Source organism: Mytilus edulis, chromosome 9 (genome assembly GCF_963676685.1).
Source record: "Mytilus edulis chromosome 9, xbMytEdul2.2, whole genome shotgun sequence".
Taxonomy (NCBI): Eukaryota; Metazoa; Mollusca; class Bivalvia; order Mytilida; family Mytilidae; genus Mytilus; species Mytilus edulis.
In genome coordinates, this window is record NC_092352.1 from 57,832,918 (window position 1) to 57,847,602 (window position 14,685).

At 33.0% G+C, this 14,685-nt stretch overlaps 2 protein-coding genes across 2 annotated transcripts in view; both read right to left on the reverse strand.

Annotated features, from left to right (window-relative positions):
* Positions 1 to 14,685, reverse strand: part of LOC139488628 (fucolectin-7-like) — a 69,390-nt gene that overhangs the window by 28,855 nt on the left and 25,850 nt on the right. The gene's annotated exons all lie outside the window — the stretch shown is intronic.
* LOC139489345 (uncharacterized) lies at positions 7,795 to 10,113 on the reverse strand. The gene is made up of 6 exons (XM_071275655.1): positions 9,944 to 10,113; positions 9,535 to 9,773; positions 8,990 to 9,113; positions 8,710 to 8,816; positions 8,464 to 8,593; positions 7,795 to 8,131 (listed from the first exon to the last, which is right to left on the reverse strand). The coding sequence occupies exons 1-6, from the start codon at positions 10,066 to 10,068 to the stop codon at positions 7,795 to 7,797; spliced, it is 1,062 nt and encodes a 353-aa protein (XP_071131756.1). The 5' UTR covers positions 10,069 to 10,113.

Below are 14,685 nucleotides of genomic sequence, written 5' to 3' on the forward strand. Positions count from 1 at the left end.
ATTTTGGTCTCTTGTGGAGAGTTGTCTCGTTGGCATTCATACCACATCTTCTTTTATATATATATAGGATATTTTTTTCAAATATACATTCATATACATTATAACTAATAATTGGATTGAATCAAATATGGCTGGGGTATTTAAACGTGTCTTATAGACACACATAATTAACGTTTTACTTCTGTATTGCTTTTTGCTAAATGAAATGTATGCAAACCTATGTTGTTTTATGCAGTGGTGTCACAAGGGGGATGGGGAGGGATCTTCTGCATGCATATGTAGTTCCTAAAATTTTATACTATATTCATTTAAATCTGAATTGCCCGGCATAGTTTTCTCGAATTTGAATTGTTTTACATTGTCTTATCGGGCCTTTTATAGCCGACTTAGCAGTATGGGCTTTGCTCATTGTTGAAGGCCGTACGGTGACCTATAGATGCTAATATTTGTGTCATTTTGGTCTTTTGTGGATAGTTGTCTCATTGGTAATTATACCACATCTCCTTTTTTATATAGTCTTTCTAAAACATTCGATGAACATCTTTTCATTTTCATTCGCCCAAATTTTAGATACATGGCGTAAACACATACTAGTTAATTAATAAAAAAAAACACACTTCTTTCTGCTATTTGCACCCGCCTTGTTCGCCATGGGACATGACTATGTGATAATCATATATAGGCGGTATGATATAACTTATAAATTTTTGTGAACGGGATGACGATCGGAATTCATTTTTGTTAACTTCAGAAATTAGTACATACATGTACATGTAAAAAAAAAAAAGTTCTTATTAATAATCGTGTCAAAAATATCGCTCTAATATATATTTTGCCAACCTGGCAGTCAGCACTGTTCTTCTTTATAATTCTTAAATGTATCACCCTACGCGACATGCGTTGCGGTAGACATAAAACTTTTTCAAGGGCGTCCGAACGTGTCCGTGTTTCTGTCCAGCCACCTCTCATGTAAAATTCTTGTCAATTGTGAATCAAACTTATATCAGAGATGAATCGTTACAAATGGCTCGGACCAGTATTGAATTTCAACATTTTTTAAAATATTCGATCTCTCTTTTCCACCGATTATTATTTAATTTACTATTATCATCATTATCATTATAAACCTCTACTGTTCGCTATTTATATACACATGTTATAAATTGTCATAATAATTGTTGTTCCCTGCAAATAGGCTGCTGTCGTTTTCATCTGGCGCAGAAATAACTGGTGTGTGTGTGTGGGGGGGGGGGGGGGGGTCCAGTCTGTTGGGCTAGTAGAGAGAAAACTCAAGTGAAATTGGTAAATGGCTATCGCAGTTTTGCGGTGACCATTCCTTCCCCCATGAAACCGAGGATTGCTTCACGTTTGACATTATGTCTGACGCTCGAATCCGTCATCCATGCATTCTAAGATGTTGTACTTATACATGTATATGCTGAACTTCAAGTTAGCCATCTCATTGCTGGTCGGCTGCACGCGTTGAAAACTGTAAGAATAACGGTGCAGATTTTCATGGATGTAAACAGAGTGCTTTTATCTTAATTTTACTAGTATTTTTTTAAACAGTTATACCATTGGCATTGTCCCACGTTAGGGCGATGGTTGGTATCCCGCTAACATGTTTAAACCCGAAACATTATGTAATGTGCCTGTCCCAAGTCAGGAGCTTGTTATTCAATGGTTGTCGTTTGTTTATGTGTTTCATATTTGTTTTTCGTTCATTTATTGTACAAAAATTAAGCCGTACGTTTTCTCGTTTGAATTTTTTTACATTGTCAGATAGGGACCTTTTTTAAGCTGATTATGAGGTATCGACTTTGCTCATTGTCGAAGGCCAAATAGTTACCCATAGTTGTTAATTTCTGTGTCATTTTTGTCTTTTGTGGGGAGTTGTTTCATTGGCAACCATACCACATCTAAATTCTTTTTTATAATTCTGCTCGGAAGCCTACTTTCACCTCCTCTTGAGTATGTTACAACAGTTATATACATGTTATGATTGACAATTTATAAATTATATACTGGCTAACGGAAGAGATTTATAATGATCAAAACGACCCTGTAAGTAACATGTACACAAACAACGCAAATGAAACACAAATTCGGCAAAAAAGAAATAAAAAAAAAATCAGCGCAAAAGAAATGCAGATCAGACCTGTGCAAATGATGAGTAATCAATGATAGCGTTAAATTATAATTTGAATGTTATGGTCCCATATCATGGTTTAAAAGAATTAGGGACCAAAAACTGGCCATAATAAGCAAAACAACGTTTTTCTGGTTTCCGGCCAATAACTTGTGTAAAAGTGTATTGATATCTATAAAATTATACTACAAATATTTGCACAACGGAGGGAGGGTTTGGTTTTATTTTGTTGGTTATAGCTCAAACCGTTCAGGAGTAAAGTGCAAACCAGAATGTAAACACAATACACGGATGCCCAACTCGCACTATCATTATCTATTTTCAGTAGATAGTGAAATTGGGGCCAAAACTCTAATTTGGCATTAAAATAACAAATATCATAGTATAGTGAAAATGTGTACTTAGTTTCGAGTTGATTGGACTTCAACTTCATAAAAAAACTACCTTGACCAAAATCTTTAACCTAAAGCGGGACAGACGGACGACGAACAGACGAACGGACGCACAAAGCAGAAAACATAATGCCCCTCTGCTAGCGTTGGTGAAGAATACAAATGGGTATTTTTAATGATTTTCGGAATATCAGTATACTAGTAATAATATCTATAATTTAAAGCACAAGATTCATAAGACCCAGAGCCTCCCTCCCCCTTTTTGTGGGAACAAAATGGTTGATCTATAGGGAATCACTGAATCATGACTGGAGCGCCCCCTTTTAGGTCAGTCGACGGGCCCCTCCTTATGAAAAATTATGCATGGATCCGCCACTGAGGTTTCATTCCACAAAAGAAAGGTTGGGTCGATATATTGCTTAAAATTGTTATAATAATAGAGGCCAAAACAAGACTTTTTGAATACTTTGTAAAACCTAGATAGTTATTAATCAAAGAAACAAAAACCATTTACTTCTCCGAAGTTATTCCAACTGAAAATGTCAGTTTAGTTGTATACATAGAGATGAACGCGTTACGGACATAATTTTGCATTTACCAATCAATACATGTTGAGTTGTACTATTCATATTATTTCACTAACTGTTTTTCAATTTTCACTGAAGTTATATTAAATATATATATATGTTCGTGTTTCTAAATTCATGTCTTTATTGTGTAAAGATGTTTAGTAACTTTTTATCACAGTAGTATTGTCAGTTAAAAAATTTTGGTTAATCTTTGGTGATGTATTTTTTCCCTTAAGTTAAAGGTATATTAGAGTAATATGATCTCTTTTTAAAAATGCATCAGTATACTTTTCTATTGAACCGTCTAAAATATATTATAAGCTTATATTTCACATTCACCTTTTAAATAATTTCAATACATCAGTTTTATTTAAAATTAAAGATAATTCTTCTTCTGAACACCCCCCCCCCTTTTTTTTCTTTTTTTTATATGTTGTATCGAAAAGAAAGGATCTGAATCAGAATTTACATCTATTTTTATCTGTGATCATGTTTCATTGAATGCAGCTGTGTACCTAGTTGCATGGGGTTGATATAAATGACATGTTAATTTGAAGTTATGCAGTTACTGATAAGTTTCCTTGTCAGTTTTACTGGATAATTTAAGAGTGTTCAGACTGGAGCGTTGTCAATGTGCACAACTTGTCTTGTGTTTTTTAATTATAAAATTTCAATAGCAAGGTCAACATTCCAAAACTGAATGATTACCTTTGGAAGACAAAAGTTTAGTCGGAAGAATAGCCTGCTACAATACTGTACAGATGCTCGAACTGTTGTTTTTGGGAGAGGAGTCGTCAAAATTATAAAACAGGATGTTTCAAATTCAGAGGCGGATTTAGAAGGGACCAGGGAGCCCCCCGGGTTTCTGGGGGAAGTTTGGTTGATTATATAGGGAATCATTGAAGCATGACCAGAGCGGACACCCCCCTCTTAGGCAGTCAGTGTGCCCCCCCCCCCCCCCCCCACACACACTTATAACATTTTCTTATCATGGAACTTAATGCATTAATTCCCAGGGGAAGGCTATTGGGATAGCTTGAATAGGTCTTTCAAGCTTCATTAATATATGAAAAGGGTGGGAAATTTAAAACGGTCGGGGTTATTTCTAATTAAGTGTCTGATGCTAGTATTTATCGTGTTGCGGTTAAAACCACATTTGTAAATGTGTCAGATGTTTCCGGCATTATTTGTAAATTTGCACCCATTTGACATCAAAAATAGACTGTAGGAATTCGCAAGTGTCGATAAGCTTTGTTTTAAAAATGTTTTAAGAGGGAATGGCAATGTAGCGCAAATCAGATCATTATATAGGTGTAGGTCTCCATTTTGGTATATAAATATCTGGAAATATACATGGACATATATATCATGTTTAAACAAAAATATATATTAGAAAAGGGACAGGTTACAAGCAGATCCGGGTGGGTGGGGTTGGGGGGTTGGGGGGCCCATTTCCTGAAGAAAAGGGTTGATTATATAGGAAATCACTGAAGCATGACTAGAGTGACCCCCCCCTTTAGGTCAGTCATTGCCCCAACCCCCTATTGAAAAGTTGTGGATCGCCACTGCAGGTATATGGAGTCTTAATGGCTGACATCTACCTCCAAATAAATGAACAAATTAAATTCAAGATTAAACGACCTTTTGGGAATAACTTTTTTGAAATGCCTATTTATTTTGATATTTATAAACATCATACAATAATATTTCAATAAAATCTTACTCGCAATAGGGATTCCTTGAAAATAAAGAGAAATTGTCTTTCAAATGATAGCACGCAGATCGACAGAATTTGATCGAAATTGTACATGTATCTATATACATGTATGTTTCTGTACGGCTTCGTTATCGACCCGTAACATACCACATCGTCCTGGTTATATGCATAATTGTGTAAATTATGTTTGCATTTTAACCCGTTTGGGTATTATGGTTTGCAAAAAAGATTATCAGCTAATTAAACTACTTATTTGGGTTTTTGGGCCGCTAATTTGGGCTTAAATTTTATATAAAAATTACCAACTCGACTGCCAAAAAAAAATTAAAAATGTATATATTATAGTCCAGGCAGGTTTCATATTAAAGAAAGCCCATAATCGAGTTCTTATCGATATTAAAGTCAAACATTGAGTAAGAAAAGAGAAGATAAATGTTTAAGTATCGAGTTAACAAAGTAGGTTCACATTGTCGATCAGACTCAATCAACACTGATCAATGAAGCCACCAGAAGATTGATTTGTCTCGTTCAACGAAAATTTTCGGGTGTCTATCTTGCTTGACACTGATTCAAATTTCTATGCGATAACCTTTGAAAGTCAATAAAATTCGAATAGGGATCAAGAAGTAGAATCCATGCACTAGATATTCGTCGGGAAATGTTAGTATATGTATTACTATATAGAGAGAGATCAAGAAAGGTCATCATACAAATATTTGAGGTAAACGGACAGAAAGTCACAGGACAAGAGTCACAAGACAGAAAGTCATAAATTTGATCTATCTGGACAAACTAACAGTCACACTTACAACCAGTCACGCCGTTGCGGAGGAGGCATTAATTTTTAACCTTGTCCGTTCGTACGTATATACGTAAAAATGTACTAATCTTATCGGGGCCTTTTATAGCTGACTAGGCGGTATGGGTTTTGCTCATTGTTGAAGGTCGCATGGTGACCTAAAGTTGTTAATGTCTGTGTCATTTTGGTCTCTTGTGGACAGTTGTCTCATTGGCAATCATACCACATCCTCTTTTTTATAAATACGTCCGTACGTTCAAAAAAATGTATCCGTTCTTTAACTTTAGTTTGCCTTAACCAAATGTAAGAATCTCACACACAATGCTTATCACCACATAACACATATCAAGTTTGAATTTTGGTCTCAATACTTTTCACCGTTCCAGAGTTATGCCTTTTACAAATATGCAAAATTGCTGAATATTTCGTTTCCTTTCTCTAACTCGAGTTTGCCTCAACCAAATGTTATGAAGTTTAAAAATGCTTACTGCCACAAAACTCACATCAGGAACACACTTTTAATGTTCTTGATTTATGAGCCTTTATAACGTCTTATGCAACCGGGGGATTATCTGCATATGGCCCATGCACACATTCCCTATTTAGTTTTTTTAATAAGTGTTTTCTTTTTCAAAGAAAACTAATCTCAGAACTAAATTGTGACTATTTTGCCAAGTGACTTTAATTTTGTCCGTGACATTTTGTCTAGTGACTTTCTGTCCTACATATTTTACTGGTCAGTATACTTGATAAGCTTGACTTTTACTTGATAAATAAATATATCAAACGCTTGGAGCTCAATGCCATTAATCTGCGTTTTATCTGTTTAAATTTCTAGATTTACTCGAACAATACTTCTTGATCACTGGCTGATAAATCCAAACCTGACCTATATTTGACTCTACCAAACTCGATCGCTTTTTGATTCCTATACTTAACCATGCACATGTACATGCACGAGTACAAATGATCGCTACAAGACTCTATGAAAGATATCCACATAGATAGGAAGATGTGGTATGAGTGCCAATGAGACAACTCTGCATCCAAGTCACAATTTATAAAAGTAAACCATTATAGGTCAAGGTACGGTCTTCAACACGGGGCCTATGCTCACACCCAACAACAAGATATAAAGGTCGATAAAAAAATTACTGGTGTAAAACCATTCAAACGGGAAAAACCAACGGTCCAGGTCTGATCTATATAAAAAAAAACGATAAACGAGATACACTCTTAATAAGCTTTCGATCGAGGTATAATATATATCTGTTATTAGGGGCTGAAGGGTCCTGCCAGTCCATTCCATTATTCAAAATATCCATTTCATTATTTAAAATTGGCTATTTTTCAATGTTCACGCGTAATTCGATATTTAAGTCCTTGGTTACTCCTGTAATATCCGTTGCGGAACATATTGACTATATACCTTTTGTTCCTCTTTTAATAAGCTTTCGATTGAGGTATAATATATATCTGTAATTAGGGGCTAAAGGGTCATAGCAGTCCATTCCATTATTCAAAATATCCATTTCATTATTCAAAATTGGCTAACATGTTTCACCCCGTCACATTATTTATGTACATGTGTGTGTCTGTCCCAAGTCAGGAGCCAGTAATTTAGTGGTTGTCGTTTGTTTATGTGTTACATATTTGTTTTTTGTTCATTATTTTACATAAATAAGGCCGTTAGTTTTCTCGTTTGAATTGTTTTACAATGTCTTATCGGGGCCTTAAATAGCTGACTATGCGGTATGGGCTTTGCTCATTGTTGAAGGCCGTACGGTGACCTATAGTTGTTAATGTCTGTGTCATTTTGGTCTTTTGTGGATATTTTTCTCATTGGCAATCATACCACAACTTCTTTTTTATATTTCCTCATTTTTACGCATGTTGTGGGATTTAGGTCCTCCGTAAACCCTCTTATGGTCATTGTGAATCAAAATATAGCTATAGTGTCACAGTCAAATTTTTTTATATTTATTTCACTATTCAGCAGTGTAGGACAGTCGGGCCAGCCGAAGGCTGGCCCGAAAATTTTTTTTTGGGCCAGTAAAAAAATTCCTTCACAGGCCCAAAATACATATTGGTAGCCCAATTATTTTGCTAAAAAAATTTTCAGAGTTGAGGGAAAAAAAAAGCAAAAAAAGCAATATCAATAGATTTTTTTATTCTTCTATCAAACCCTCCCGACACATAACCCTATAAACCCTCCCCTCATTCCCATAGTCTTCATTATCGCTAAACTGGTCATCATGGTCACTATCTGCTCCATTCTCATCATCTTGGACCAAGTCTTCTTTGTCTGCTGCAGCCCCCACTGATAAATAATCTTCTTCTTCATCCACATGGTGGGATTCAGTTTCTGTTGCTATTCTTTCATTAATATTAGAATTCACTGATTGTTTTGCAACTCTGATCAAGTTTCGCTCCTTGGAATCCATGTATAGTGGTCTTCTTAGACCACCAGCATTCCAAAGCCGTATGGCTGGAACAGGATCAAAGCTGAAAATTTTTAAATTATTATTAAAATAGATCAGTCAAAGTAATGTTCCTGACCTATCTAATGGATTAAAGTAAATAATGTATTTATTGCATTTGATACATCAGCTAGTGCCCAAACCAAGTCATGATTTCTCTTAGACATTGTTTTGTTTAAATGTTGTTTTAAAGTTTGGAAAGTGTTGGAGCTGCCTTGTATTTCTGTTATTATATCTCATTCTAAATATGCTGTCTATTCAATGAAAATATAATCAGGTGTATAAAAAGAAGATGTGGTATGATTGCCAATGAGAAAACTATCCACAAAAGACCAAAATGACACAAAGTATACTTACGCTTCTATTGAAGGTGAATGCAGTTTAATGCACATTTGACTTGCCAAAGAGTCTTCACTTAAACAAGTCCTGAAAGTGGTTTTCAAGGACTTCATATGTCTGAATCCTCTCTCACATTCAGAAGAAGAACCTACAATTATTCAAAATAATCATAAGTTAAACAGCTATGCAGGATGAATTGTCAGATGCTTGTTTTAATTATTTTTACTAATTTTAATACTACTATTCATTCAAGTTTTTTTTTACCTGGAATTGTCAATAGCAAATCCATCACAGCAAGTATATTGGAATATCTAGCTGGAAACATCCGATTAACCCTTTGCCATGTCAGGTGTTGAATCTCATTGGACTGACTGAAAACAGAAAAAAAATAAAATGATGCAAAAACTTGTTTTGAAAAAAAATAGCTAACTTTTAAAATAATTTCAGAGAATAACTTGTTTTGGTAATCAATTAAGAACAGGATATACATCACATGATCATAATGAATATTAAAAATGTTATAGTGCCAGTAATAATTTAATACCTTGCATAAAGAGTACTTTTTAAAGCTGTCCATTCCAGGACAGCTTCAATTTCATCTACTGCTCCATTTTTCAAACTTGTCTCAAAATGAGACAATATGACTGGAAGATGGTCATCCCCAAAATCTGAAATTAAATAGTCCATTATTTATTTTATAGCTTTCTTTAATATAAAATAAATTGTCAAAACATGAATGTATTAAACTGGTGTCAACAATCTTGTTTGTTATTTTCTATATAATATTATATATCATTATTGGCATACTTCTATGTTTGTCGGTAATGGAATACATTCACTTGAATGAACTGCTTTACATCAAATAAGACATGAAGAGCAAAACAATAGAAATGGAATCTAAGAATTTAATATTGAAAACAAACACAAATAAAAATAAATAACAGAACATAGAACTGCAAGCTGTCAGAATGTGCCCATACATTTTGAAGACAACAAAATGTATCTGACATTCTGACTTTTGGAACAAAACATCTAGATCATGAATGAAACTAAAGAACACAGTAAACATCATGCACTTTTTGTTGTAACCTTCTATCTCTTTAGTGTTATCAGCCTCAGAATTAGGTAACGGCCATGTATGAAAATTGGCTATAGCCATAGCTTGTATAATGTCATCCAACTCAAATCTGTTTTTCAAGCTGACCGATAACCCTGCAACCAGATTCCTTCGGGCAGCTGGAAAAGACTCCCCAGGTCTTTGTCTCATTGATGATGTTTCCTCATTAAGATTAAGAATCTGTTTAGCCTTACTAAGATATGGTCCATCTCTAAAACAGTGCAGTATATATAACACAATGTGGTTAAATAATGAATATACTTGATGAACATTCAAGTGAAAAAGAAAAGGAGAAAATAATTATAAAAAATATATATTACATCTAACTTATCTTAACCAAACTGTAAATTTAGATATTTTTTATGAATCAAATAGACTTACTTTGTTGCATATACATTGATCAGCATGCTGGTTTCTGAAATAATGCCATGAATGTCTGCAGCACAACATTCTCGAACTTGGAAAACCTTTGACACTCTGGACAGAATGGTAGCTATATCTGCCATAAAATGGCAATATAGTATTATATCTCTGGATGTTATCAATTTCAAAAGGCCTTTAGCTTTATTATTCACCGCTTCGATTTGAATAATGAAACATAAACCATTTCGTTATTCATCATTCATTTTTTAATATTGAATAGTGAATAGTGAACTATGAATAATGGACGAACTTCAGCGCGGTTCATATATGATATATGGGTAGGCCCAAATTGAATACTAACTTTTTTGAAATCTTTATAATGTTCATGTCGTGTTTTTGATACTTTTCGTATTTCATCGAGCACCCATGATATTTCATAATTGAAGGATGGCTAAAATATAGAAATAAAAAATATATTGTTTATTTTCAAATACCACAAATATCTGCCAAAGACCAAACGACGGTAAATTAAACAAACAAGTTGATAGACGGCCTTCAACAATAAGCAAAAGCCATACAATGTAATAAATTGTTAGACAATGCAAACGAAGATCACCAACAGCCTTCGGTATGTTATGATAAAACATGATAAGACAGAAACCAAAAAATCAGGTCCCTGAAAATTTGATTTTACCCTAAACACAGAGACTTTAATTTTACAGGTGACAGAATCACTTTGTTTTATACTTCGTGCTTAAGAAAATAGACACATGCATGGCCCAGGGGCGGATTTAGAGGGGTTTTTAAGGTGGCATCCCTCCCCCCAATTTTTGGTAAAACAAAATTGGTTGGTCAAACAGGGAATTGCCGAGGCATGATTGCAGCGGACCCCTCTTCGGCAGTCAGTGATCCCCCCTTATGAAAATTTATAAATCCGCCACTGCATGCATGGCAAAACAGAAAATAAAAGTCAGGAATAAAAGACCAGTTTAAAAATCTTTGTTTTCTACTGTCTATATTTTAAAAAGAATATCTAAGATAATATCTTATTTGAAAACTATTTACTAGATAGTTTAGAGGATAGATTGATGTAGGTTTGTGTGAAATTGGTGAGAGAAAATAATGTTGCAGGGAGAATAAAGATTTTCATTGAACTTTTTATTTCACTCTAAGTCATAAGCCCTGATTTTACACATAATTTACAGTTTTATCTCAGCATGATATCAGTAATCTATTACATATATAAACTTTGTGGTCACACTTTACGGGGCGCCGAATGGGACTCTCGTGGTTTTGTACTCAAAATTCAATTTTGTACGGACAAAAGTGACTTTTGTTCAACAAAAATGAGTTCAGTTTAACAAAATTTGTATCATACTACAAATTTAAAATTTTGTCATACAAAATTATCTATCAGCGGACAAAAGTCACTTTTGTCATGACAAAATTCATTTTTGTTACACAGACTTGACTTTTGTTACCTAATTTGAAAATTGGGCGACAAAAGTCAATTTTGTATTCAAATTAGTTTAGTTTGGTTTCTGTGAACTAATTTGCATACAAAATCGACTTTTGTTACACAAAATTGACTTTTGTGAGACAAAATTGACAAAATTGACTTTTGTGAGACAAAATTGACAAAATTGACTTTTGTGAGACAAAATTGACAAAATTGACTTTTGTCTCAACAAAATTGACAAAATTGACTTTTGTCTCAACAAAATTGACAAAATTGACTTTTGTGAGACAAAATTGACCAATGTGAGACAAAATTGACTTTTGTCTCAACAAAATTGACAAAATTGAATTTTGTCTCAACAAAATTGAATTTTGTCTCAACAAAATTGGTTTTTGTCTCACGAAAGTCAATTTTGTCTCACAAAAGTCAATTTTGTCTCACGAAAGTCAATTTTGTCTCATAAAAGTCAATTTTGTTGTTACAAAATTGAATTTTGTTGTCACAAAAATGAATTTTGTCGTCACAAAATTGAATTTTGTTTCAACAAAATTGACAAAATTGACTTTTGTCTCAACAAAATTGACAAAATTGACTTTTGTCTCGACAAAATTAACAAAATTGACTTTTGTCTCAACAAAATTGACAAAATTGATTTTTGTCTCAACAAAATTGATTTTTGTCTCAACAAAATTAACAAAATTGACTTTTGTCTCAACAAAATTGACAAAATTGAATTTTGTCTCACAAAAGTCAATTTTGTCTCACAAAAGTCAATTTTGTCTCACAAAAGTCAATTTTGTCTCACAAAAGTCAATTTTGTCTCACAAAAGTCAATTTTGTCTCACAAAAGTCAATTTTGTCTCACAAAATTGAATCTTACCTCACACAATTGACTTTTGTGATTTAATTTCCATATCAGGTAACAAAAGTCAATTTTGTATGCAAATATGTTTATATTTGCATACCTTTTAGACAAAATTGACTTTTGTCATGACAAATATAAATTATGTCTACAAAAATGAATTTTGTCATGACAAAAATGAATTTTGTCTACACAAATGAATTTTGTCATCACAAAATTGAAGTTCTCACGAAACAAGTCTGTAGCACATAGTTTTGTAAGACAAAAATGATTTTGTTATGACAGAATTGAATTTTGTACAAAACCACAAGAGTCCCATTCGGCGCCCCGTACACTTTCTCTATGGTTCACTAATTGTAACCAGATGTATGTTGACTAAGTAAACCTCTTAATGTTAAACTGTTTTTATCAGAAATTGTTTTGTATAATTGGTATGTCCCTGTCCTTCCACAGGTTTCATTGTATTTTCTGCTCTCTCTCTGGTAAAAAATATGATGATTCTGAAAAAAAATCTGGGACTATTAGACCCCGTTTACACTGACAAATAAGATCTATCTTTGGTCCAGTGTAAACGGGTAAGATCGATCTTCAAATGGACTTAAAAAGTCTACCTCTAGGGGTGGTTTTAAAAAATCGATCATATTTGAATCGATCTTTCTTTTTGTGTAAACGCTTAGATCGATCGCGATCGATCTTTTTTCAGGTGTTTGTTATATTTAGATAGGAAAATAAAAGTCAGACCGGTTCTTTTTATGTTGTAGTGTAAACGCACTGGATTAAATAAGATCGATCTTGCTTGTGCAATGTAAATGCGAACTGGGGTGAACGCGGCCCTTGTCTTTTTAAGATCGATTCAAATAAAGATCGATTCAGTTTCGTTGCCAGTGTAAACAGGATCTTATACTAATAGTATAATAGTCCAGATAAAATTTATAATAAGAAAAAAATGCAAGATTGATAATGAAAAAACGAATATTTATTTTACTACGATATACAACCTTCCCTGCATTTATCTGAAAGGATGTTAGTCCTCAACTTTATTTTCTATTCCTTGTATTTCTTAATCTAAAACAAAACATACGATATAAAATGTATGGTAAAAAAAAAATCTAGATAAATTTCTCATTAACTTAATGACTTCCTATTTTTTAAAACTATTGTTGAAGTGAATTCAGGAAAAAACAAAGATGTACCATAAACAATTATTCCAGCATCGACAAAGGATCTGATATATATATATATACACCTGATATATATATATTCTTATCATTTTCGTGCGTAAAAATTAACTCTTAAGTAGGCACGGGCCGGGGTATGCATTGCCCTGCCTGTCTAGTTTGTTTAAATGATCAAACAAACTTTCAATTCCCTTTCACTATCAATTCCAAGTGTAATACGCAGCTGTAATTAATAGAAAACAAAAACTAACAGATCTTGGAAAAAGGGGGAGGGCTAAACAAAAATATTGTCCTTGATCTATGGATTCATTTTTTATTTATTTTAAATTTTAGATATTGATTGAACTTAAACATACTTTGGAGTAAAGTAGTTTTGAGATTTTAGCTACCATTTATTTTACTTAAACTGCGGAGTCCTTGGGATTTTTCTGCGTGACAATTTCTTTTTGGCTTACGGTAATTCATCTCCTTGAATATTTTGTTTTCTTGGGAAAAAAGTTCTCCCTTGATGTCTTTAGCAAAGGTTTCAGGTCCAAAGTTGCATTCAATTTCTCCTGATTATAATTTTGATAGACACCCTTGGCCCTAAACAAGAAAATCTGGAATAGGTGCAAAATGAAGACTTGCTGACAAAAAACCTGTATTTGAAAGGCAATCTACTGTAACATTTTTTGCAAGTGTTTGAATGCCAACATTTTATATGTGACCTATTCCTTGAATGCCAACAAAAATATTTCAATAGATGTTTATATAATAACAATAGGTGTTTTAGCACTATCTAAATGTTTTTAAAAGTATAAAATAATTAGTGAACTTGATAAAATTGCTACATTTTATTACTTTTTGATAAGAAAAATGGTAGATTTTAAGGTTAAAATTATTACATGTGTTATGAATTTTAAATAAATAAATTAAATTAAAACGTTTTGACAATTCCTTGCTTTCTATTAAAAAAAGATAATTTGGGAATGGAAGTGATTATTTACATAAGACTTATTAGATATATCAAAGAATTTTAGTTGAATACAGATATCTCTCTAAAAAAAGAAGAAGAATTTTAAAGATTTATTCAATTCCATTTCATTTTGAATATTTTATAAGTTAATATAAACTATACGAAGATTTCAATTGAACAATTTGTTTAACTTTAAAAATCATCAGAATTAATTAATCTATAAGTAAATTTGATAATTTCCAAGCTGGAAACGTTACAAGGTTTAAAGAAAATCCATAAAATAGGGAAACAAGAATTCTGATGATT

Coding starts and splice junctions, on each gene's coding strand:
- LOC139489345 (XM_071275655.1), bottom strand. CDS start 10,068: ATGGCAGATATAGCTACCATTCTGTCCAGAGTGTCAAAGGTTTTCCAA. Junction 8,817..8,989: donor AAAAGTACTCTTTATGCAAG/GTATTAAATTAT, acceptor TTCTGTTTTCAG/TCAGTCCAATGAGATTCAAC. Junction 8,594..8,709: donor TTTGCTATTGACAATTCCAG/GTAAAAAAAAAC, acceptor GAATAATTGTAG/GTTCTTCTTCTGAATGTGAG.